This window comes from Heloderma suspectum, chromosome 5, assembly GCF_057233095.1.
Source record: "Heloderma suspectum isolate Gila_16-S chromosome 5, 16-S_ref, whole genome shotgun sequence".
Lineage (NCBI taxonomy): Eukaryota > Metazoa > Chordata > Lepidosauria > Squamata > Helodermatidae > Heloderma > Heloderma suspectum.
In genome coordinates, this window is record NC_139462.1 from 23752436 (window position 1) to 23779173 (window position 26738).

The following is a 26738-nucleotide window of genomic DNA, read 5'->3' on the forward strand; positions in this document are numbered from 1 at the left end:
GCCACATCCCAAAGTTCAGTGAATGTTGAAAGTTTGCCATGCCACCACAAAGGTTTCTGGCTGTTTGTCAGCTGTGGCATAGCATAATGTCAGCATACAATGAAAAAACAGGATCAGGTACATGGCGGAAAACCCTGACACAATCTGCTTGGGTGCATGTAGAAACTCAGCATGGCTACAGCGTTCGCACATCTTAGTAACCCAAATATCATGGCTTATTAAACTAGGATGTGAACGTGTGCCATGCATCCCTGTCCTTCTGCTTCACTCCTTCCTTCACACATGCAGTAAAACAAGCTGGGATTCGGGACTTTCCATGATGTATGAACCCTGAATTATGGTTAATTGCTAGCAAACAAGCCAGTACCAGCAGCAGCCAGTTTTAAACCAGGGTTTAAAGCTGGCTTCCAAATCCTTGCTTGTTAGCAAGTATTTAACCATAGTTCCTTGTCTGCACATCTCAGTAAACTAAGTTTAAGTGCCAAATTCCAGCTTGTTTTCCTGCGCACAGAAGGGAGGAATGAATCTGGGTGCTTGCCACTTCTTCACATGCTGGCTTATTAAGCTAGGATTTTTAGCTTAGCATGACATCGCTAAGTGATGAGATGTCAAGCGATGTACACGTATGTGTAAAGAAGCCCTTCATGACTGCAAAAATCAGTGGTCATTGCAGGGTGGGGAAACCTGGTTCCCTGAATAAATGGAAGGCTTGTGACAATAGGCAGGCAGGAAGATGTGATTAGGAGCATCACAAAAATAGTTATTAAAAGTACCGGATCAAGGGTGTCACCAAAATTTTACCTTTCAGTTAGAACACACCTCCTGAATATCTCAAAAGGAAAATGTAAGTGAATGAATCTAGTAATCATAGAATCAGGGACTTGCCTGGCATTCATAATACATATTATCTTGCGAAAACAAAGTCATAAAATATACTTATCTAGTATTCTGCATGAGTGCAGAATAAGGAGAATTTCTGTAGAGTGCAAAGGCACATAATCATTTCAAGGACAAAAGGGGGGATTAGTGGGTTTTCATTTAAGACCTTGTGAAGTCAGAGTTAAGTTGCTAGGCTCGGATTGGTTGCCTAGAAGCTAAAACGCTGTTTAAATTCTTGCAAGGTACCATTTTGGGTCCATACCTCGGGGCACTGAAGCACTGCAAGCATCCCTAATGATTTTAATGCTGTTCATTGCTGTGCTGCAAAAAAGGTAAGTGGCTGTATTTTAAAATTGGAGGATTGTCATATACAATTGCTTTAAATCAAAAGCGGGTAACTAATGTAGATAAGAGCATTTCCTACTCTTATTATATCCTCTAATAAAGGAATTATTTGTAGTAGTTGCAGTGATGTTCAACCTGGTAGCAAAACTGGGATTCAAAAAGCAGGCAATTTTGTGGAGGAAAACTAAGAGAAATTAGTATTCTGTTTCTACTAGTTGCACGGGGTGCTACTTGGTGGGTTTGTAGCGTGATTACTTTCCAGGAGACTGTGTGTCAATTTCTATGCAACAGGCAGAAGTTCTAAAAGCTTCAGCTTTTCCCAGCAGGGAGATGCTGTGATGAGGTATGTGGTGTCTTAAATCTCTGCCTGCTGTGCAACAGATAAAAGCACGAGAGCCTTATCAGGAAAAGGTGGTATTCCCTGGTAATTACAATTTGGCATGGGACTATCACGATAATAATAATAACAGCTTCTGTGCTCTTGGCCAGGGGAAGAGAACATTTCTGTGGAAGAGCATATGGCCTGCATGCAAAAGGCCCCAGGTTCAATCACTAGCATCCCCAATTTTAAGATTCCAAGCAGGGGTGTTGTTCAGCACTTAAAAGATGCAGGGCCCAAGGCCATAGGATACAAATATGCATAAAATTTGCATATATTGATTTCTATCTGTATAGACCAATAATTACTAGGGTTTATTTAAATTTCACATGAGGCAAAGCTAGCCAATTAATTTCTCACCTCAAATACAATACATTCCTCGTTAATTTGCACCTTGCCCCAGACCATCCTAAAGCTATGGAGTATTTTCCCCTAATTGCAATGCAGGGAAAGATTCTGGTATGTGTGTGTTGCAGCATGTGGAGGGGGGAAATTAATCCTTCCCTCCTCAGCTGCAGCCCCCATGAAAATTGCCCCCTGCATGGAAAGAAAACACTTTCCGTTGGCACCAATGGACACTCAAGGCTCTGGGGAATAGAGATCCATGGCCCTAGGAAATAGATTTGGAGTGAAAGCCCTATAGGCCCCAGGCCTAGCAACAACACCCCCTGATTCCAAGTACCAGGCCAAGGAAAGGCCCCTGCCTGGGGAATTTAGGATGCTGACGTCATCAGTCAGCACAGACAGTTCTGAGCTAGACTGATCCGTGAAACTAGACATAATATTAGTGTCCTTCCATTTATTATTGGAATCACCACAGGCATGATGGGGAAATTTAACCCTTTACTCTCCTGTTGTGATCCTTTAAAAAAAAAAGTCCCTCCTCTGAAGCTGGTGTTTGCTTTAGGGGGAGGTCTGAAGCTGGTGTTTGCCAATGGGAGGGATTTCTTCCCAATACAAATACTAGCATCAAAGGAAGGATTTTCTTCAGGACCACAAGAGGGGAGGAAAAGGTTAAATTCCCCCTCCATGCCTGCTGTGAATCCCAGTAATTATTCACACTCCCAGCTGATGCTATTTGCAAAGATAACATCTCAGGTCAAGTCTGTCCTTTTTGTATAAGGCACCTTCATATTACACGTGTGTGGGGGGGTTGTTTTTGTTTTCTGAATGGGTGAGTTGTTTCCTCAGCAACTACACAGATTTAGTGGCAGGAAACTTACCACATTAAGCTTTAACGATTTGGTTTTGTGGCTGTTCTTTCAGCAACTGGGTACAATGATAGCAAAGAACATGAGCGTTAGAATTCATTAACACTGTTCGAATTTGTGGTCTGGACAACCTGGATGTGGCTATATTTCCACAGAAGAAACAACACATCCATGCACTAAAGTGGTTGCTTGACAGCAATTTTAAGCAGTGGAAAAGCTAGTAATAATAAAGTATTCATTGGTACCTAGCATACCCTCCAACATTTCACAGATGAAAATAGGGACATGTTTGTAATGTGGGATGAAAGGTGAAGAAGGCAGCTACAACATCCTAATGAGAGCTGGACTGGAGCGGAGGAGAATGAGGAAGAGGAGGAGGACTGGAGGAGGAGGAGGAGAATTTTCTATCCTGGAACAATGGTATATGTTGGAGGAGGTTGAAGGAGCCCTAATGAAAACAGTGACAGTGAGATGGTTTGCTAGGCATAACCACTGGTGGCCACTGCATGGCAATTGTGGGAGAAGGAGAATCCCGTCCCTATTTTTACACACCCGGAGGCAGAGGCAGGGGGTGCTGCAGCTAGTACCATGCAAGCAAGTGGTTGCTTACTTCATAGTCACCCCTGATTCAGACCACTGACATCAGCCGGGGTGACTATATTCAACAGTTGGAGCATATACTATGCTCCACTTATCTTTGCTTGCCCATCGCCATTGGGATGCTGGAGAAATCCGAGATGGACTAAAATAAGTGCAGATGTCTAAGAGTCCAACCTGTGGAATCTGATGTGGGCTGTTCTCCATGGGCCGTGCAGAGTCTGTGGATTTTCAGATCTTTTTTTTTTTTTTTTACTTTCTTGAAATGTATGCAAATTTGTTGGCAGAAAAATACGCAAGTTTCTGCTGAGAGAGAAGCTATTCTGGAAAACATATACAGGAAAAGTTGAATGGAATGGGACAATACACTAAATGTTATATACTAACATAGATTACGTAAATTGTTGTGGAATTATTTTCGTATTTTTCCACATACTGAGGAGAAAATTTTTGAATCCGTCTGTGAGCATACGCTGGAACTAACAACACTGCACAATCCATGAAACACACACAGGACAGATTTCACAAAATCCAGACACCTCTACTTGCCCATTATCCTCTCACTTCTCTGGTCCCTCTAAAAAAAATTGGACTGCTAACTTTTTTCTTTCTTCCCTAGCAGGGATCCTGTGCTTCTAAAGCAGGGCTGCAGAACCTCTGTCAGCCCAGGGCCCGAATTCCATTTTGGAAAAGCTTTCAGGGGCCACATTCCAGTAGTGGGCAGGGCTGAAGGCAAAAGGGTGGAGCTAAAAATACCAGCGTAGTTTAAAGTTTTTACCGCCAGTAGCTAAGCCTAAGGAGAGGTATTCCAACCTTTTAGCAAGAGGTGAGTGGCAGAACTGCGAACTGTGCAAAAGCTGGGAAAACACCAATCAGTTGTTGGAGGAAAGGGGCTGGGGCCAAGAGAAGGGTGCACGGCCATTACGGGAAGCCCCTCAGGGCTGGATTGGGTCCCCAGGAAGGCCAGATTTGGCGCCAAGCCTGAGGTTTGGCACCCTTGCTATAAGGGCTGCAAATAGGACAGCATGGCATTGCAGTGCTAGAAAAAGTTCACTGCTGTCTGGAGGGAGCAATCCTATGGCTGCTAGTCAGCGGCTAGACGGCCATAGGATATCTGGTTTTCTGGGAACCGACCTTGGAGCCTGCGTTCTGAGGTCAGTTCCCAGAGAACTGACTTCTGCCCCCTTCCGCGCTGCCTTGCAGGCTGCGTGGAACGGGCCCGTGCTCCACACTCGGAAGAGGAGCGCGGAGCGGCCAAAACAGGGCATTCTGGGGGGGCGTTCTGGGGCGGGGAAGGCAGAAATGCCAGTACGACAGATCCTATGTGTCATCCAGCAGCCTCCTCCCCTGCTTCACCTTCCCGTGGCTAGACAGCCAAATTCAGCTGTCTAGCCGCAAATGCAGGGCAGCTGAAGCGCGGAGGAGACGATCCCCTCCATGCTTCTCCTGCCCTGCATTGGATAGGCAGTCGCCTCCGAGTTCAGAGGCAGCTGCTGATCCCCATAGATTGCGCCCTTAGGGCATTATGTAGCTGTTAAAATAAAAAAGCACAGAAGCTCCGCCAGAAACAAAAATGGTCTTCTCCTGTTTTCTTCTCGAAAATTCTGAAAATAGATGGTACTGGAACAGGGGGTGCTTTCAGACTGTGGGCTCCTAGTGCAATGAATCAAAATACGTTATGCGGCTATTCCATCTTTTCCTCCAGAACGGATGTTGTGTGCGTGTGAGATTGGGAAAAAGATGGAAAATGTGGTGGGAAAACATGGGGTGGCGACAAATGGAAGACATTGTCTTTTAGCTCCGCTGTCAAATTCCATGAATGAGGCAGGGTGATTGCACAGTAAAAGCCTTGGGCAGTACCCAATGTTAGTTCTATGTAGAGTAAACCCATTGAAATGCGTGAGACATCAGTTAGTCACAGTTAAGTCCCATTCATTTCAATGGGTCCACTGTACATAGGACTGTCATTGGATACTACTCCTTGTCTGGAAGCACCAAGGAGGATGTCAGAAGCAAGTAAAAGTTCATGATATACACAGACGTGAGATGGAAACCAGGGGTACTAAAGAGCAAGACTGAAATAAAGACATAAAAGCTTAATACCAGATCATTAATACTGACCCTTTAGCCATCTTAGCGGGCAACTTGATGGCCTGGCAAGCATGGGTCTGAAGGACCCAAGGCCAGCGTCAAGGGTAGGCATGGTTGGGCACTTGCCGAGGGTCGGCACTCCAAAAGGGGCCCGCTCAAAAGCACCCTCTGGACTTGCTCCTCCTTTTCACCACTGCTACCTGCTTGTTCACCTGCCTCTCCCTCTGGCCCAGACAATGGTGGTGGTGGGAAGGAGGAGCAGGAGATGCCACTGCCTACTTGCTCACTGGCTCTCTGCATGTCAAGCAAGCAAATGGTAGCATTGATGAGGAAGAGGAGGAGGAGCAAAAGCAGCTGGTGCCAATGGTGGTGAGATGGTAGACTCACTGAGGGAGGGGCCCCATTGAGGGTGTCAAGGGTCTTCAAAAGCCTGAAGCCAGCACCAAAAGGACCCAAGTTCCATCTTTCCTGCAATATCTTTTTAAAATTAGATGAAGTTCTTTACTTGTGATATATTATAGTTTCAGAGTCAACGTTTTCAAAATAAAGGGCCCCTCTGAAATAAGAGAGCTATAATCTTGAATAAGGGCCGATCCTTTAAAACGTTATCCATATGTTTGAGTCCTTGTTTGAAACTGGGAGCAAAAGAACCCACTCGAAAGGGATTTATGTTGCAAATACAAGCAAAGTATATTTCTTCCATTTATATGTTGGACTTCTCACTGCAGTTTAGCTGAATTCTGATGCCCTGTTTTAGCAGGATGAGTGGCTTCTGGAAGATTGCATAAGAACATACAAGGAGCCCTGGTGGATCAGACCAAAGTTCATCTAGTCCTGCATCTTGTTTCTCACAGTGGCCCACCAGATACTTCTGGGAAGCTCATCACCAGTGCATTAAAGCAACAGGCATATCTCACCATTGCCTCCCAGTCCTTTCGTGTTGGCATACTGCCAGTGGTATACTGCCTCTGGGGGTGCAATGCTATGCATGTTTAGAAAGAAAAAGTCCCACAAAATGTAGGACTTTTTTCTGTCTAAACATGCATAGCATTGCGCCCTAATTGTCACAAAGACAGCCATCATGATTAATAGGCCTTGATAGACCCTTCCTCCATGAATTTGTCTAATTCCCTTTGGAAGGTTGTCTGAGAGCTAGTGAGCTCCTCACTAGCCACATCACAGGCAGCAAATTCCATAAATGAATTGTGCTGTGTGAAGAAATACTTTTTTATGTCTGTCTTGAGCCTAGGGATGAGCAAATCTGTTCCTTTTGGTTTTGCTCAGTTTCTCATTTTCCTGGCGCCAAGTTCATGCCAGTCTGTTTCTATATCAGTTAGCAAATTTGACTAAAGAACAAAAGCCCCCATGAAAATTCTTACACATATTCATGTGCATTTCTCCTAATATATGCATTTTTGTATGCACTTCTCCTATTGTGTGCAGGTTTTGCAAGTGATTTTCCCTAATATAATGTGTTTCTGTGGATACTTCCCCTAATTTGTACGTTTCCTTAATATACATATTTTTGTGTGCATTGTTTGAGTTCTGAATTGCATTGCAGATTTTGGCATGCAAGTGCATTCTAGGTTTGCATATCGGTTTGTGAGGTGCAAATTGGGTGCCCCCACCACAGGAATTGAGGTGGGTGGCTACTAAGGAGAGGGCCTTTTCCGTTCTGGCTGTCCTGGCACCTATGCTGTGGTCTTTTCAGCACCAGGTCAAGACCTCCTTATTTTCCCAGGCATTTTAGTATTTCAGTTTCTCTTGTTTTTAAGTCTGTTAGGGAGTGATCCTACCGGGATTGATGGTCACCTCCGAACCAGGTGTAGGTGAGGGGTAGATCTCCTCCATGCTCCTGCTGCTCTGCTTTTTCATCTAGACAGCCAATTTCGTCTAGCCATGGGACCTTGGAGCGTGGGAAGGGGAGGCCAAAGGACACATAGGAAGTGTTGTACCAGCGCTTCCGACCTCCCCTCCCTGGCCCACCCCTGCTGTTGCACAAATTATGCTTAAGGTAATTCCCTCTAGGAGGGGTATGCCAATATCCCCTTAGAGACACACAGAACTCTGAGATTCAGTCCAATGCAGTTTTATTTGGCAGGAGACAAACAGCACTGTTTGGGTGGATTCTCGCGGCTAATACCACAAAGGAGAACCACACCCTAGATTTTTTTTTGGTATAGCTTATATACATTCAGTATAATGACCTCATTAGCTATGCGGGGTGGGCCACATAATATTCATGAACTTCATTAAGCATGCGTAGTTGACATGTCTCTACGGCTGACCTGTCCTTGCAAGCTGGGCAGGAAGCGATCTAGCTGGAACTGGTTCTAACCAGCTGCAGGAGTGGCGGCTACTCGGGGGGGGGGGGGGGCTCCTCTGGCTGTACCTAATATGAAACAGACCGTTACTGTTGGTGTCAACAAGGCAGTTGATAAGACTATCTTCCTCTGGGACTTTCCACTGTAGGAGGCTGCCTCAGATGGCTGCCAGTACTTTAAGATGGTACCTCTTTGGTTCTATCACTGGGAATGCCCCGTTTCCCCTGCTCTGTGCTGCTCTTCCGAGAGCGGAGCACGGGGCTGATCCGTGCTGCCTACGAGGTGGCGCAGGAGGAGGTGGAGGTCGGTTCTCCGGGAACCAATCAATCCTATGGCCGTCTCGCTGCTGACTAGTGGCCATAGGAGTTAGGCCTTACTGTATTTTTAAATCTTTGCACTGCTGCTGGTTTTTACTTTGGTTTTATTATATACTTGTAAACTTTTAAAAGTGTTATATTATGTTTTATTATGCTGTATTTGATGGTTTTAGTTGTTGTGAAACACTGAGAGAGCTTCGGCTGTTGAGCAGTATAGAAATGTAATAAATAAATACATATATAAAATAAGTTTGTATAAAAATTCAGATGAAACTAAGTTCTCCCCCATCCCTATTTGAACCTATTTCCCATCAATTTCATTTGATGACCCCACATTCTAATATTATAGGGGGGAAACGTACCTCTCTCCAATTTTTCTGAAGTTTGGGAAATTGTATAAGCCATCATCATGATGCCCCTTCATTTTTTTCCTAAATGAAAAAGCCCAAAATATTTTAGCCTTTCCTCATAAGAAAGGTGCTCCAATCACCTGTTCATCATAGTTTCCCTGAACTGTCCCTTTATATTTACATTAATGCTTACCAAAGACATTTGATACTGACAGAACCTACTCGATTCTCTTGGCAATTGCTTGTGAATCACCCACCCATCTGTAGAAACCTTAAAAGCCAAAGTGGCTTGAAAAGAATTTTTCAATAGATATGTTGGTTTTAACCAAGAACAATAATTCTTAAGTGCTTTAAAAAGAGAATTTGGGTTTCCCCTCCTTTTTGCCATGTGGGATAGTGGACTTTCCCATCTGTCTATAAGTTTCTCCTTTTGGGCTGCAAAAGGAGAGTGTTTTCTTCACCTAAATTGGGATGTCATGACTGGAGGAAAACCCATTATTATGAGTTCTCTGCCTCCCCTGTGGTTTCACAATGCCTGGAACCCAGTGTTAGCTGAGAAATATACAGCAAAGATTGCCCTTGCTTGGTGCAGAATCACTTGGCCAGTCATCGAAGCCATGATTAACAAACTGATGTGGCTTCTCTGGTCTTGGGTGGCACATAAAGCCCTTGGCCTGGTGTCGATAATTGAGGCCTACATGTGTACATTTAGTGCTAGTCCCTTTGAGAACAAAAAAACCCAGCCAGCTGTAGTGCTTACGGTAATCACAGCCAGATGTCTGCAGGGTAAATTATATCTTTGGAGAATTGACAGAGAACGTTAATCTGTCTAAAAAGTTACTAGATTTATTCATCATGGTGTTACTCCTTGAACATCAGAGTAAGGCCCAGATCTTAGTGCTTGCAAAGAAAAGGTATTATTGCTCAGGCAGTAAGGAGCTCTGTATATATTTAAGCCCAGTTTCTTCTCAATAAGCTTATTGAGACTGGCAGGTGAGAGACAAAGAGGATTTTGATGGAATTGCATGCAAACACCGTTGTTGTTGTTGTTGTTCAGTCGTTCAGTCGTGTCCGACTCTTCGTGACCCCATGGACCATAGCACGCCAGGCCTTCCTGTCCTGCGCTCTCTCCCGGAGCGTGCTCAAGTTCATATTCATTGCATCCGTGATGCTATCTAGCCATCTCATCCTCTGCCGTCCCCTTCTCCTTTTGCCTTCAGTCTTTCCCAGCATCAGGGTCTTTTCCAGGGAGTTTTCTCTTCGCATTAGGTGGCCAAAATATTGGAGCTTCAGCTTCATTATCTGTCCTTCCAATGAGCACTCAGGGTTGATTTCCTTTAGGATGGACTGATTGGACCTCCTTGCAGTCCAGGGCACTCGTAAGAGTCTTCTCCAGCACCACAGTTCGAAAGCATCAATTCTTCGGCGCTCAGCCTTCCTTATAGTCCAGCTCTCACAGCCATACATTACTACTGGGAAAACCATAGCTTTGATTAGACGGACCTTTGTCGGCAAGGTGATGTCTCTGCTTCTTACTATGCTGTCTAGGTTGGCCATAGCTTTCCTCCCAAGGAGCAAGCGTCTTTTAATTTCATGGCTACAGTCACCGTCTGCGGTGATCTTGGAACCCAAGAAAGTAAAATCTGTCACTGCTTCCATTTCTTCCCCTTCTATATGCCAGGAAGTGATGGGGCCAGATGCCATGATCTTAGTTTTCTTAATGTTGAGTTTCAAACCAGCTTTTGCACTCTCCTCTTTCACCCTCAACAAGAGGCTCTTTAGATCCTCTTCGCTTTCTGCCATTAAAACACCGTAGTACTTGCCAAATTAAAGTTCTTACCCTAATTCCCATCAAATGTTCCAGAGAGAGGAAACAACAGATCAGGAGCCCTCACACATACAGCTGAGTTTCTGCCACCCTGGAGCATTGTCCTATATGTTAATTATGTGGTAAAAACAAGGACCCATGTAATTGTGAGGGCTTTGTTTTATGTATAGCACACTTCTGTATTTCCAAGAATTCTGTCTTCTTTTGGAGCAGCTGATATATTTTCAGACGTAGTGGCTTATTCCAGAATAGCGCTGTCACCTTACAACAGGTCCCAGGGCCTATTTTGAGGAAGGCCAATGGTTTTCCCTCAGCCATGCTACCCTATTTCACAGCAGCCTCAGTTTCACCTAGGGAGACAGCAAACATGAGATAGTGATAAAAGATGATCAAGAAATAAGATTTAGTTTGAAATTGGTGGGGAGATTCAGAGGAAAAATCTGTGTGTGTGTGTGTGTGTTGGAGGGGGAATTCTTTAAAAGCTTGTGTGTGTGTGACAGTGGACTCATGACTGTCAGCAGAAGCAGCACAGTGGTCCCTTTTCTTTTTCTCCTCTTGACAGCCTCCGGGACCCATTATTTTTCCTCTGGAATGCCACAGATGTAACATCATTTGGGGGGCATTCTGGGGAGGAAAGTGGCAACTGCCCACTAAGCCTGTCCATGCTTAGAGGTAGGAGCTATAAAATACAAGGGAGGAAGGGAGGGAGAGAGGGAGGGGACTGTTATACTGCCCACTTTGTGAGGAATTTCACCTTCCCAAATCACCAGAGTGTTCCCCAAATTCATCACTGGGGATGGGGGAACCATTTTTTTGTGCAGGAGAGGCAATTTTCAAACAGCCTTAGTAATGATACACGGTCTACTTCTTTATTATCAGCAGTATATACTCCAAACCCCTTCATGGATCACTGCCTTGTTGTGGCGAAGGGGCTTGCGTAACTCAGTGAAGCCATAAGCTATGCCGTGCAGGGCCAGCCAAGACGGACAGGTCATGGCGGAGAGTTCTGACAAAATGTGGTCCACTGGAGAAGGAAATGGCAACCCACTCCAGTATCCTTGCCAAGAAAACCCCATGGAACGTATCACAAGGCTAAAAGAGATGACGCCAGAAGATGAGCCCCTCAGGTCGGAAGGTGTCCAATATACTACTGGGGAAGAGCAGAGGGAATTTCCAAGTAGCTCCAGAAAGAGTGAAGCGGCTGGGCAAAAGCTGAAAGGACACTCAGCTGTGGATGTGTCTGGTGGTGAAAAGAAAATCCAAAGCTGTAAAGAACAATATTGTTTAGGAACCTGGAATGTCAGATCAATGAATCAAGGTAAGCTGGAGGTGGTCAAATGTGAGATGGCAAGATTGAACATCGACATCTTGGGAATCAGCGAAATAAAATGGACAGGCATGGGCGAATTTAATTCAGGTGACCATTATATCTACTACTGTGGGCAAGAATCCCTTAGAAGAAATGGAGTAGCACTCATAGTCAACAAAAGGGTGGGAAAAGCAGCACTGGGGTACAATCTCAAAAACGATAGAATGATCTCAGTACAAATCCAAGGCAAACCATTCAACATCACAGTAATTCAAGTATATGGCCCAACCACTGAGGCCGAAGAAGCTGAGGTTGATCGGTTCTATGAAGACCTATAACACCTTCTAGAACTAACACCAAAAAAAGATGTCCTCTTCATCATAGGGGATTGGAATGCTAAAGTAGGAAGTCAAGAATTCACTGGGATAACAGGCAAGCATAGCCTTGGTGTACAAAATGAAGCAGGACAAAGGCTAATAGAGTTTTGCCAAGAGAACATGCTGATCATAGCAAACACTCTTTTCCAACAGCACAGGAGGCGACTGGACATCACCAGATGGTCAATATCGAAATCAGATTGATTATGTCCTTTGCAGCCAAAGATGGAGAAGCTCTATACAGTCAATCAAAACAAGACCTGGAGCTGACTGTGGCTCAGATCATGAGTTTCTTGTTGCAAAATTTCAGCTTAAATTGAAGAACATAGGGAAAACCACTAAACCATTCAGGTATGACCTAAATCATATCCCTGATGAATATACAGTGGAGGTGAGGAATAGATTTAAGGGATTAGACCTGATAGACAGAGTGCCTGAGGAACTATGGATGGAGGTCTGTAACATTGTTCAGGAGGTAGCAACTCAATCCATCCCAAAGAAAATGAAATGCAAGAAAGCAAAGTGGCTGTCTGATGAGGCTTTACAAGTAGCTGAGGAAAGAAGGGAAACGAAAAGCAAGGGAGAAAGGGGAAGATATATCCAACTGAATGCCGAGTTCCAGAGAATAGCAAGGAGAGACAAGAAGGCCTTCTTAAATGAACAATGCAAAGAAATCGAGGAAAACAACAGAATGGGAAAGACTAGAGATCTTTTCAAGAAAATCGGAGATATCAAGGGAACATTTTGTGCAAAGACGGGCATGATAAAGGACAAAAAAGGAAGGGACCTAACAGAAGCAGATGAGATTAAGAAGAGGTGGAAAGAATACACAGAACTATACAGGAAAGATCTTAATGTCCCTGATAGCCATGATAGTGCGGTCACTGAACTTGAGCCCGGCATCCTAGAGAGTGAAGTCAAGTGGGCCTTAGGAAGCATTAGTAACAACAAAGCTAGCGGAGATGACAGTATTCCAGCTGAGCTATTTAAAATCCTAAAAGATGATGCTGTTAAAGGGCTGCACTCAATATGCCAACACATTTGGAACACTCAACAGTGGCCACAAGACTGGAAAAGGTCAGTTTACATTCCAATTCCAAAGAAGGGCAACGCCAAAGAGTGTTCAAACTACCGTACAATTGTGTTCATTTCACATGCCAGCAAGGTGATGCTCAAAATCCTACAAGCTAGGCTTCAGCAGTATGTGAACCGAGAACTACCGGAAGTACAAGCTGGGTTTCGAAGAGGCAGAGGAACTAGAGATCAAATCACCAACATTCGTTGCATCATGGAGAAAGCATGAGAATTCCAGAAAAACATCTATTTCTGCTTCATTGACTACGCTAAAGCCTTTGATTGTGTGGATCACAACAAACTGTGGCAAATTCTTAAAGAGATGGTAGTACCAGACCACCTTACCTGTCTCCTGAGAAACCTGTACGAGAGTCAAGAAGCAACAGTAAGAAGCAGACATGGAACAACCGATTGGTTCAAAATTGGGAAAGGAGTACGATAAGGCTGCATATTGTCACCCTGCTTATTTAACTTATATGCAGAGTACATCATGAGAAACGCCGGGTTGGATGAATCACAGGTTGGAATTAAGATTGCCGGGAGAATTATCAACAACCTTAGATACGCAGACAATACCACCCTAATGGCAGAAAGCGAAGAGGATCTAAAGAGCCTCTTGTTGAGGGTGAAAGTGGAGAGTGCAAAAGCTGGTCTGAAACTCAACATTAAAAAAACTAAAATCATGGCATCTGGCCCCATCACTTCCTGGCATACAGAAGGGGAAGAAACGGAACCAGTGACAGATTGTATTTTCTTGGGCTCCAAGAATACTGCAGACGGTGACTGTAACCATGAAATTAAAAGACGCTTGCTCCTTGGGAGGAAAGCTATGGCAAACCTAGACAGCATAGTAAGAAGCAGAGACATCACCTTGCCGACAAAGGTCCATCTAATCAAAGCTATGGTTTTCCCAGTAGTAATGTATGGCTGTGAGAGCTGGACTATAAGGAAGGCTGAGCACCGAAGAACTGATGCTTTTGAACTGTGGTGCTGGAGAAGACTCTTACGAGTGCCCTGGACTGCAAGGAGGTCAAATCAGTCCATCCTAAAGGAAATCAACCCTGACTGCTCATTGGAAGGACAGATACTGAAACTGAAGCTGAAATATTTTGGCCACCTAATGCGAAGAGAAAACTCCCTGGAAAAGACCCTGATGCTGGGAAAGATTGAAGGCAAAAGGAGAAGGGGATGGCAGAGGATGAGATGGCTAGATAGCATCACCGATGCAATGAATATGAACTTGAGCACACTCCGGGAGAGAGTGGAGGACAGGAAGGCCTGGCGTGCTATGGTCCATGGGGTCACGAAGAGTTGGACACGACTGAATGACTGAACAACAACAATATACTCCAAATGTCCCTATTTACCAAGGAAGTCCCTAATGTCTAGTGTGTGTCCCTGGTAAAACATTGTTCCTTCTTTTGCCTTTGGGTCTGAGGTGCAAGTGCAACAAGTGCGTTCCCTGAGTTCAGAGTTAAGGGCACGAAAGATGGCAGCCGTGAAGACTTATCCTTGGATCAAAGGGAGGAGAGACAGAACCTCTTGTTCTAACACAGGCTTCAAGGCTGTGCATGGTTCCTTCTGAGTAAATGTGAATGATCAGGCCACAAGCATTCATTCTATGAAATGGTCTTAAGTTTTAAATAAATGGTTATGGTGAGTGTATTAATGTGCCCTGCTTCTGAAGATAGTACAGGAGACACTATGGTAGAGTAATGAGTACACTATACAGCAAGGGCAGGGAAATGTTGGCCCTCCAGATGTCATTGGACTTCAACTCCAGTCAGCCCCAGCCAGCATGGCCAATGGTCAGGGATAATGGGAGTTGTATTCCACTCACATCTAGAGGGTTACAGGTTCCCCATCTCTGGTGTACAGCAAGCAGAAAAGAGCCTGCTACAATGTAGGATGATGTGTGTGGGTTCAAGCAATGATCCTTAACGTGGGGATTCAGATATTCCAGGTACAGAAATGCTCCCAATTTTAATGTAAAATGTTGGAGGAAGTGCAGAACTGGGCCCTTGGCTACTGTGAATTACATAACCAACTTGGGGACATCATTTGAATAAATTCTATGGCCTAAACCAGGGGTGTTGAACCTCTTTCAGCCTAGGGCTTTCAGAGAAGCTCTTGCAGGCTCTTGCAAAAGCCCCATCAGGATTGAACTTAAAGCCCATATCTTAGGAGAGGCATTTCAACGTGGAACAGGTTAGAACGGGATGGGGAGGTCTGCAGAAAGCCAGGAAAAACATCAAACTATTGGCGATTGGGACAAAGAGGGTGGGCCAAGAGAAAGAGGCATGGCCATTTGAAGAATCCCAGAAGGCAGGACTGGGATCCCACGTGGCCCAGATTTGGCCCTTAGGTCTGAGGTGCAAGTGCAACACTCCTGGCCTAAATCCAACACAGAGTTAAGCTCGCTTAAGCCCACTGAAATCAATGGCCTTAAGTATGCCTACATCTGCACTGCATTGGCAATGTACATCACAATGTATGTTATAGTCTGAATTTGGAATTGCAGTTCATGCATATATAAGCACACCCCACTGTATCGTCCCTGCGGTGGACGTTGAACTCTTAGGTTAGAAGGGCCAAGATAGTGATAAATCAGACTCAAAGGTTTGCTTACAAGGAGACTTTATTGAGTAACTTACAGCACACAGGCGTACCCAATGGTTGGATCAGACAGCTTCTCTGAACCACGAGCCACTGGGTACAATGTGTCTTATACTCTACAGGTTAGCAATAAGCAGTGTTTCAGCAGCATGTGCCCCTAGTGTTCATTCTCAGCATAGGCTAGAAGTGTTTGGCTCTCAGGCAAAGCCACCTGTAAACAGACTTTGCTTCCCAGGTGCATCAAAGATAAAGACTCTCCTCATTAGCAAGGAATGCACCGAGAAGGCTGTTAACGGCCTTTTGACTCATCTGCACATGCTCAGAGGCTTAGTAGCATGGGAATTGCACCAATAATGAACCTAAGCAAGCATTATGGATGTCTAGGTCCCTCTAATACTATAAATGACTTGGCTACACTCCTGGGGCCAATACACCCACTTCTCTGAGTGGTAAGTAGGGGTGTACAAACTCTGGGGTCCACGGGGGCGATACGTCCCCACCCCCGGAATCCTCCCCGGCTGGTTCCGCTCCATGGTGAGTCCGTGGAGCCGCCGGCTGGGGCCGTCCGCAGCCGGACTTCCGTCCACTGCTGGGCTGCAGCTGCAAATGGCGTCCAGCGTAGGGGACGCCCTTTGCGTCCCTGCCCTTTGCCATGATTGACTACGTAAATATTTACGTAGCCTATCACGGCAAAGAGCAGGGACACAAATGGCATAGTGGACGCCATTTGCGTCCCTGCTCTTTTTGTGATTGGCTATGTAAATATTTACGTAGCCAATCATGTCAAAGGGTAGGGACGCAAATGGCGTCCACTATGCCGGATGCCATTTGTGTCCGCAGCCTGGCAGCGGACGGCTGCGGAATGAAGGGAACGGACCCGGACCGGCCGGCGCCAGGTAGGGTCCGTCACGACCTTAGTTCGCGGGGGGGGGGAGGAGTCCATTCCGCCACGGACTCCGGGGGGATGGATTCTAAAGAATCCAGCCTCACTGGAGTCCGTGGCAGATTTCTCCGCCATCCCTAGTGGTAAGTAGTTTCAGAGGTTCAGCGCTTACCCTGGGGTTTCGGTTTCCGAGGTCACTGGAGATTTTTAAGGAGTTTTGTAATGTTTCCACATATTTACAAACCTACATGTTGAGCATAGGTGGAGGCTTCACAGCTTACATCCATTCCAACAGGCACTCAACAGATTTATGGGGTGCTGATGGCGGAACGGCATCTTCAGTGCTCCACAGAAATCCCCAGCTCTGACCTTTTTCTCAGACTATGTCAGCCGCAAATACCAAGCTGCTTGCTCTGTTCTCACCAACTTGATTAACAAAGTCCATAGCTGGGAGGAGGAGGGAGAGGGGAAGCCTCCCTTCCCAAAAGGCTATCTTCTTCCAGAAAAGTCCAGCTAGAGAGAGAGCAATCTCCATAACACAGGAACGCATTTGTCTCCTTTGCCAGGGCCATAAAAGAAATATCCAGCAGTTGAACTAGTTTCATGAACTTTCTCTTGTCCAGACCCCAATCTTTACGGTCATAGAATCACTAAGTTGGAAGGGACCTTGAGGTTTCAACCCACCCGCACCCCCGCCACCATCTCATTACACTTACATATTTTCATGAGTTATTCATTTTCCTCCTAATGGTTCATTTCTTGTTTCTTCTGGGGTAATGTAGTTCTTGTTTCTACACAGGCGATATCACCCTTTGTTTATTTCCGCTATGTTGTGAAATATCCAATGCCAGTGGTAAAATATAATATATTTTCCATTTCCTTGTAGACAGAAATCCCAAGCATGAAGAATCTGCTTTTGCTTATAAACATTCTTGGAGTAGCTATTGCTTCCCCGGTAAGTGTACGAAATATGAGTACTAACACCAGATGACTAAGGGCACAATCCTAAGCATATTTAGGCAGAAAAAAGGCTGGCTGGGGATGCTGGGAGTTGTAGGATTTTTTTTCTGTCTAAACATGCATAGGAGTGCACCCTAAAAGTTTTAAATGACCCTGTCAGCTCTTTCTTAGCTTACAAGGGTTGAACTTCCATGGCTTACAGAGGACTGACCAACAACAAGATGAAAGGTGGCTTGTTCATCACTACTGATTTTCCCATATAATATTCAGCCACAGATGCGTGTTAGGTATATTCCTGATTGCTCTCTCAGTCCATGTGGGATAATGGTGCCATTCCAAAGGCATGGCTAGTGCTCTGCCTGAACTAAGTATATGACTTGAACAACCTTCCCCCATCTGGTGTCCTCCAGGTGTTTTGGATCTCATCTCCCATCAACCCCAGCCAGTGGTCAGGAATGCTGGGAGTTGTAGTCTAAAACATCTGGAAAGCACCAGGTTGGGGAAGGATGGACTAGATTATGCCAGATTATTCTTGACAATGCCTAGGGCAGTCACCCCCAACCTGGTGCCCTCCAGATGTTTTGGACTCCAACTACCATCAGCCCCAGCTGGCATGGCCAATGGCCAGGGAAGATGGGAGGTGTATTCCACCAATATCTGGGGAGACTGGCCTACAGCAGGGGTGGGCAGAAGGTAGCTCTCCAGATGTTTTGTAGTTCAACTCCCAGAAGTCCCAAACCAGCCTGGCCAGTGGTCAGGAATGCTGGGAAGTCCAAAACATCTGAGATCTACTTTCTGCCCATCCCTGGCCTAGGGGTTTTGTGGTAGACACTAAATAGGCTCCTCAGGAGACGAATTAATGTGAACAGTGTTTCTTGAGAGTAGAAAGTTTGAAAACCACTGGAATAGTGCAAAGTGTATATTCAACAGTGCTTCTCCCAAAAGAAAATGTAGGCACTCTGGACACAGAGGAAAAGGAGGGAGACCTTAAAGTTGATTTTATTTTTTATTATTACATTTATATCCCACGCTTTTCCTCAAGGTGGTCCTCCCCTTCTTCATTTTTATCCTCACAACAACCCTGTGAGGTGGGTTAGGCTAAGAGTCAGTGACTGGCCCAAAGTCACCCAGTGAACTTCACAGCCAAGTGGGGACTAGAGCCTGGATCTCCTGAGTCCCAGTCCAACACTAACCACGTTGTGGCGTAGAAATGCCCTTTACAAATGCCCTGGCAATAAATGCCTTGATCCATCAATCTGTTCTGGGTCCAGGAGCTGCAATGCATAAGCAGAGCTCTCTCAGCCAGAACAGTCTCCCTGTTGATTGAACTTCATTTTAGTGAAGCAGGCAAATGCTGTTCACATTGCTCAGGGCATAGAGTTTGGCTTTCTCTGAAATGAAGGAGCACACATGGATCAGGGCAATAGAGCTGATGAAATCTTGTACTCCTTCTTGAGTACCTTACTCAGTGTTTAATCCTCGAAAGTATTGTGGAGAATTAGAAATAACAGTAACAGCAACAACGAGAAATTCCGAAATCATCAAGACTATTTTAAAAAATAAGAGAAAAGGGTACTCCAGGGGAAATGGGCTTAAAACTGTAAATGATGATTCTTCAAAGCGACTCAAGATCAGGCCACTTAACAAATTTCCATTTCGGCTGTCAGAGGGCTGCTTCACATAACTTTTGGATGTGTGTCACAAGCTGATTCCTTTTCTGTTTGGACTGATGTTTTCCATTAGCCTAGATTCCAGTGTTCCTTTGGTGAAGTGCTGTGTAAGAGCTTTGTCACAGGTTCCACAAACTGTGATTCAGCATACCACTGCAAACAACTCTAAAGAAGGTGAGGCTGAATTGCAGGAAGTACCCATCACTTCACTACTACAGGCACACTTGAATTTGGGCTGGTGCCTGATAGTGTCAATAGTACTAGTGCATGGATTTCATTGGATCCTTCCCAAGATGTCCTATATTTATCCAGGTATATTAAGTAACACCCTAGAGTTTTATGTTATTCCTTTGTGGCAGATCCAGAGGAGTGAAACTGTACTCAGAAGAGGCTATGGGGATAATATTAATTCTATCAGTGCAGATAAAGGAGTCTCAAAGACTGGTTCTGCACATGAGAATGGGCAATGGCAGAAGGAAGACAATGTCCACCAAGAAGGAGAAATATTTCTTAACCTCACCAAAGAGTATCTTATCGCTGAAGAAGTATCTGCAGTTGATACTATCGATTCCCAAAGAAGCTACCGGGCCCGGCATGAAAGTGAGAGCCAACTTCTCCATGAGGGCACTAGCCTTGCGCAGGCCAAAGGCAGCAGTCGGCATAACACACAGGACAGCATGGATATGTACGCTGAGTTCCCCAAAGAGAAAGATGTTAACAGCCATCATGTAGACCTTTTTAAAAAGACCAGCAATGCTGAACAAAATGGCACTGAGCATTTGAGAGAGAAAAATGCAGTTCATGGTTCAGTGTCAACAACAGCAGAACCCGTCATTGTTCAGGGAACACATATCTTTGCTGACAAGCAGCACATTAAGGGATTCCATGCCAGTGGTGAGTTTAAGGCAAAGGAAAATGTTGATGCACTGTACAGTGGTCATTACATTTTTGACAGCTACCATTTAAATGATGAAGGCATGCAAGGAGATGACCCAGGTATTGCCGATGATTCTGATTCTACTGAGGGCCAGAGCAATTCCAGTCAGCAGCCTGGGGAACCAGATAGTCCAAGTGGTTCAAATGAGGAAGGATCAAAACAACCTGACACCTCTGAAAGCTCAAATGGATCCCCTGATTCCAGCAGCTCCAGTGATTCTAGCAGCTCCAGTGACTCTAGTGATTCCAGTAGCTCCAGTGACTCTAGTGATTCTAGCAGTTCCAGTGGTTCTAGTGGCTCTAGTGACTCCAGTGATTCTAGTAGTTCCAGTGTTTCTAGTAGCTCAAGTGACTCCAGCAGTTCCAGTGACTCCAGCAGTTCCAGTGACTCCAGTGATTCTTCTGAGTCCAGTGACTCCAGTGATTCTTCTGAGTCCAGCAGCTCCAGTGATTCCAGTGATTCTTCTGAGTCCAGCAGCTCCAGTGATTCCAGTAGCCAAAGTGATTCCAGCAGCTCCAGTGATTCCAGTGATTCTTCTGAGTCCAGCAGCTCCAGTGATTCCAGTAGTCAAAGTGATTCCAGCAGCTCCAGTGATTCCAGTGATTCTTCTGAGTCCAGCAGCTCCAGTGATTCCAGCAGTCAAAGTGATTCCAGCAGCTCCAGTGGCTCCAGTGATTCCAGCAGTCAAAGTGAATCCAGCAGCTCCAGTGAGTCCAGTGACCCAAACGATTCTAGTGATTCCAGTAGTCAAAGTGAATCCAGCAGCTCCAGTGATTCCAGCAGCTCCAGTGATTCTAGCAGCTCCAGTGATTCCAGTGACCCAAGTGATTCCAGTGATTCCAGCAGTCAAAATGATTCCAGCAGCTCCAGTGCTTCTAGTGCTTCCAATAGTTCTAATGACAATAGCAGCTCCAGTGACTCTGGAGACTCTAATAATTCTAGCAGTTAAATAAACAATGTGAGAAGTCACTTAAATAGTGCTGATGACACCAACAGACCTCAGCAATAAGGAAAAAACTGCAGTCTGTGAACAAAATAAGTCAAGATGGTAGGATTATGAGCAAAATTGTGATAGTGAAATGAGAATGAGTAGTAAGCATCACAGTATCAAGGCAACATTTTGTAGTGTTCTGAAGTACCTTTCATTAATGTTTTGGTGGCTACCTTACTCCATTAGGCATGAAAGACAAATGAGATTATTCTGTTGAAAGACAAATTCCAAACCATTGGTGTCTTCCATTGCAAACGGGATGGGAAGCTCTAACAAGGAACGTTCAACAAAATTTCCAGGGATCCTTGGAAACACCAGGGCAGTTACAACTAGTTTCAATCCGTTTGTGTGAGAACTATCTAGATGTGCTCTGCACTACTAAAGATCCCCTCTTTCCTGAGATCCATCTAGAAACTGTGGTGTGTGTGATAAGGATTTCTAATACAGCGTCCCAGGATTCTTTGGGGGAAGCCATGACAGTTAAAGTTAGGAGTAATCTCCTGCGGACTCCAATGAGGCCAGATTCCCAAGAATCCAACTTGCAGAGTCCGCAGTGGATCAGCTTCGCTCGCCTCTGGGTCCTTCGGATTTCCCGTGGGGCAGCTCTCCACCATTATAAAAGGCACAATAGGCTAATGGCAACTGCCATTAGCCTGTCGTGGGAAAATTAACAGCCATAACTGGCATATTTTACGCCATTTGCAGCTGTAAAGCACCTACTTCTCTGTAAATTGTGGCCTGGATTTCCTTGCGGCAGACCCCCCTGCCCCCCGACTGGATGTTGGGGGGTTTGCCCATCCCTAGTTAAAGTGACATAAATCTAAGATAAGCATGCACTGTAGTTCTGCACACAGTAAATGCATGATGAAAGTTGCTCACAAGCCTATTGGGCATAAGAGCAGCACTGAACTGTATGGGCATATATCCTTGGGTATTAGTACCATCTCTGATGACGAAAGGTTTCTGTTATCAGAGTGGTGCCTTAATCCAAGCTATGGATGCACACAGATGTCCTCAAAATGCTACGTTCAGAGAGAAAGGGATCCGCTGTCCATCCTGAAGACGATAGACACATCCCTCTCTCTTGTATTCTCTGTGGGTTTTTTGGGCATTTGTTTTCTTTACTTATTTTGGGGATTGTGGCTTCCTTTTAGAGCTAGGGCGTGGAAACTTGACAACACAACAAAGCTAGTGTGCTGAAGCTGTTTAAAGAGCGACTGGAGGCTGTGCTGTAAATATCCTGGCAAGAACAGGGGCAAACATCACCTTCAACATGCTTAGGGAAAGTAATAATAAAAATTAAATGTCCAGATTTCTAACTCTGCCATCAACAAAGGTCATTTGTACACTTGGTTGTTTGTTTGTTTTTCAAAGATGCAACAAATAGATCAAATAGTACCCTGTCATATCTTTGGGGATGTCAGAGAATTCCGCCACGGATCCCAGGGAGGCCGAATTCCAGTGAATTCGGCCCCCTGGAATCCGTGGCGGAATGGAGCAACCCGCCCCACCACCCTGCGAAAGCCCTGCGAAACGGAGCCTACCTGGCTGCGGCTCTGGCGGCTCCAGGTTCAGAGGGACTTTACCACTGAATAACAGTTGCTGGGAGCAATGGTGGGAGAGGGTTCTTGCTGTCATGCCTTCTTTGTGGGCTTCCCAGGGGCATATGGCTGGCCCTTCTTGGAAGCAGGATGCTGAGCTAAATGGATGTTTGGTCTAATCTAACAGGACTCTTCTCATGCCAGTGAGCTATTTGCGTTCCCCTTATTTTCACCGTAGTCTTCGTAAATGTTTACGTAGACTACACGTGCCAAAATAAGGAACGTATATGGCGGCGCCCATGGGCGCCGCCATTTGCATATGCGCGGGTTTTGGTGTTTTTTTCACTCAGCCATGATAGGCTACGTAAACATTTACGTAGCCTATCACGGTGTTTTTTAAAAATCTAGCCATGATAGGCTACGTAAATCTTTACGTAGCCTATCACGTTTGTTGTTGTTGTTTTTTAACTTGGAAATGGTGGCGGTGGCAGCCGGTCAGAAGACCGGCCTCCGCTGCCACCGAACCGCCGCCGAACCGCCGCCGGAGCCGCCGCCACCAGGCACAAGGTAAGTCCCGTCCCGGGGGGGCGGGGGGGCAGACCGTTTCTCCACCAATTTTGGGGGGCTGAATGCGCTGGCATTCGGCCTCCCCGAGATTCGTGGAGAAATTCTCTGACATCCCTACCCTAAAGCTTCACCTAGTACATGAAAATGGAACCTAGCCCACATTCTCTTCCCTCCTTATTTTCTCACTCAACTGCTTAACTTCAGCAAAACTATTTAGAGAGAAAGGGCAGGGTTATGGGAAAGCCGTGGGAAAATGCAGCTTAAGTGTAGAAACTGATCCCTGCACATGGCTGTATATAATATTGAAACTCATATTTTTGCCGTGGTTGTAAAAGTTTCCATGGGTATTTGGTGAGGTTTTCTAGTACCATGCTGTATTGGCATCACCAAATCTAGCTCCAAAATAGCAGTGGTGCAAAGGCAAGCATGTGAGGCAGCTAACAGATGAATCCTAGGAGCCTTCTCTCAATGCTTTCCATAGGATCAGGGAAAAAACAGGTTCCAGAGATGGCATGAAGGGACAATTCAAGTTTGAAGAGCCATTTGGTGAAGACTTTCTGGAGGGCCCCTTCTTCTGCCCATGTGCCTTGGTGGGCTTACCTGCCTGCAGAGGCAGTGTTCCAAGTAGTCCTGGGAAGTTGGGTCTAGCCACCCTTTACATTTCCCACAATGCTCCCACAGCGTTGCTATGTCAGTGGAGAATTAAAGGAGTGGCTAGATCCAGACACACCTCATGCTGCTCAGGGTGCTGGGCCAGAACATATTTTAAGGAGGTGGGGTCCAGGGAAGACAGCAGTGGGCCCTGCCAGATGTTGGCACCCTGGCAGCTGCTCAAGGATGCCAGCTAGTGATGCCAGCCCTGGGTGTATCAACCCAGCCTTAGTTGAAGCATTTATACAGTGGCTGCCATTTTGGCATCTCCAAAAAAGAGGATGCAGATTTCCAGAATCTGGCACTGAAAGGAGACCTGTTGGATGACTTTGCAGTGCTAGGGTGGCCACTTATGCATCTCCCCGCCCCCTCAAAAGGACATGAATCACCAAAAAGGAGAACAAAAGAGGACACTGTTTTGCATAAAATTTGCATATGTGCATTTATAGGTATAGATACAAATCAGGAAATAATTTTTTATTTTATTTTTATTTTTACATTTCTATACCGCCCAATAGCCGTAGCTCTCTAATAATTATACTATAACTATACTATACTATATTATTAATAATAATTACTATAACTTAAATAGAAATACATCCCATCATAGTGGGGATGACTATAGGATGGAGACCTGCATGCCTGCTCAGTCTGCTTTCCAGAACTTCACCCCACTCCCCTCTGCCTTCTTCCTTCTTATGGTTTTTTATCTTTAAACAGAGCTTGGACCAGACAGCCCTTCAAGTAGAGGACTGTCCTTTGTAAAATAGGACACATGGCCACCGTAGCTGCCATTAATGTGATTCCACCTGTGCTCTTTCCCTCCACAGTGCCTGCTGTCTGCAGGGCAGCCCATGTGAGCACCCAGAGATACCCCTTAAGCATTATCCTAATGACCAACCATCCTTCTAAAACAGTATTTCTCAAACTTCTGACCCCCCTGAACCTGCTCCACTTTCTTGTCCATTCCTGCCCCAGCACCAAAACATGCATCTCACAGGTGAGTGTGCAGAGATCTCTGTAGTCTGTGGTTTGTATATATGACCTGCTGCATTCAGTGGTCTGTGGACTGTAATAGAGCAGGATCTTTCTGGCCCTCCCCTAAAATCATGCACAGGGAAACTTCATAAAAAGAAAGTTGCTGCCCAAACCAGGTTTAGATAAGGGACTGTCAGGATCCCATCTGACTTGGACCCTGGAAGGAAGGTTGGAATCTACTGAAAACCCTGTCCCACAGAAGACCTGGAGGAACCAAGAGGAGACCAAAGGCAGCCTGAGGATCCCTCACTGGGGGCTCCCAGTAGCCCGCATAATTTTATCCTGAACCTTGCCTCAATTCCTGACTTGCCTCTTTCACCTCCCAGGTCTCCACAGCAAAGTAGCAGAGCGGGAGGGGGGGGGGCTGTAACCCATTGGTAGAGCACCTGCTTTGCAGACAGAAGGTCCCAGGGTCAATCCCTGGCATTTCCATGTAAGGCTGGAAAAATCCCTGCCTGAATCCCTGTAGAGCTGCTGCTGGTCAGTGTCGACAATACTGGGCTAGATGGGCCAATGGTCTCACTCAGTATAAGGTAGATTCCTGTGTTCCTGTGGCCCAGCGGCAAATGTAGAACCTCTGGAGGAGTGCCCATCTGGCTATCAGATGGCTCTGTTGCCAGGAGGCTACTCAGGAGGTGAGGGCTACTCAAGAGTTGGGGCTTTCTTGGGATTAAGGGACAGACCCAGCTGTGAATGATGAATCAGCAGATGACCAGGAAGAGGAGGAGCTGGCAGGGTGTATATCAGGGGTCTCCAACGTTTTGGGGCCAGTGGGCACATTTGGAATTCTGAGAGTGTGTCATGGGCATTTTCACAAAATGACTGCCATGAGGGGGTTTCTAATTCACAAAATGGCTACTATGATGGCCCTGGCCGGTCATAGAATACCCATTTCCCCACAAAGCACAGTGGTGAGTGAGCCTAAAAGAAAAGTAACTTAACCAAGAACCTACATACGAGGCAGAGCTATATCAAGCCCTCATTCTCCCTTGGACCTTTGCTGGATTAACAGTTCCCCTGGAGCTCCTTGTTTCAGTTTCTGTACCAGTCTGAGGGTTGCTGCTGCACCCACGAATTCAATGTGGTTCAGTGGAAATCCTTGGCCAGGTGACATTTGATCCATTGAGGTCTTGGTAGAGAAAGGCGGCATCACCAATTTCAGGATTTTATCCTTCTCTGGAATACCGTGATCCGTTTCAGTGCCCCTTGCTCCCCAAGAGGAAGCACCCCACAGTTTGAGAACTTAGAGCTAAGAACATTGGTGCAGTCTTCACCCATTGTTCCTAGGCATCTGTGAAACCTGTCCTTCTACTGCGGGGGTGCACACCCTTTTTGGCCCCATGGGCCACACACAATACTGGCTCAGGGCCCAGAGGCTGCATGCCTGTACACACACATCCTAGTGATCTGGGTAGAGATTGCTGTTTCCTCGCTAGTGCTTTACCAGTGAGGAAAGAGCGATCTGTGCCAGGATTCCTGCGGGAGGGAATTTGATGGCAGCAGGTCGGAGCACCTATGGGGAAGGGCACAATTTACGACTGGGACAGGTTACATGTGACCCCTGGGCTGAAATTGTGCACCCTTGTTTTATTGCCTTGTGTATTTCTACTTCCCAGCATCCTGGTGTCATGAACTGAAACTTCTTCTGAACAGAGATTTATCAGCAACCTGAAAAACCCAAAGCCTAACCTGACCTGGGATTAGTCTTGGATTAATCAATTCTCTACCAGAATGAACCACCTTTATACAAAGCTAATTGTCCAGACCTCAATTATATTTGTGAGTCCTTCTCTTCATTTAAGA

The 26738-nt window shown here is 45.6% G+C and overlaps 1 protein-coding gene across 2 annotated transcripts; it reads left to right on the forward strand.

The window, feature by feature from the left end:
* Nucleotides 1–1121: 1121 nt before the first annotated feature.
* Nucleotides 1122–22455, forward strand: LOC146343698 (uncharacterized). Of its 2 annotated transcripts, none has more exons than XM_084860224.1 (3): nt 1122–1211; nt 17467–17535; nt 19570–22455. In XM_084860224.1, exons 2-3 carry the CDS (start codon nt 17482–17484, stop codon nt 21094–21096), a joined length of 1581 nt encoding a protein of 526 aa, XP_084716350.1. In that variant the 5' UTR covers nt 1122–1211; nt 17467–17481; the 3' UTR covers nt 21097–22455. The 2 variants fall into 2 exon arrangements, with proteins under 2 accessions (XP_084716350.1, XP_084716351.1); XM_084860225.1 differs by lacking the exon at nt 1122–1211 and adding an exon at nt 1485–1567 and having other exon boundaries at nt 19570–22449.
* Nucleotides 22456–26738: the final 4283 nt, after the last annotated feature.

Coding starts and splice junctions, on each gene's coding strand:
- LOC146343698 (XM_084860224.1), top strand. CDS start 17,482: ATGAAGAATCTGCTTTTGCTTATAAACATTCTTGGAGTAGCTATTGCT. Junction 17,536..19,569: donor GAGTAGCTATTGCTTCCCCG/GTAAGTGTACGA, acceptor CCTTTGTGGCAG/ATCCAGAGGAGTGAAACTGT.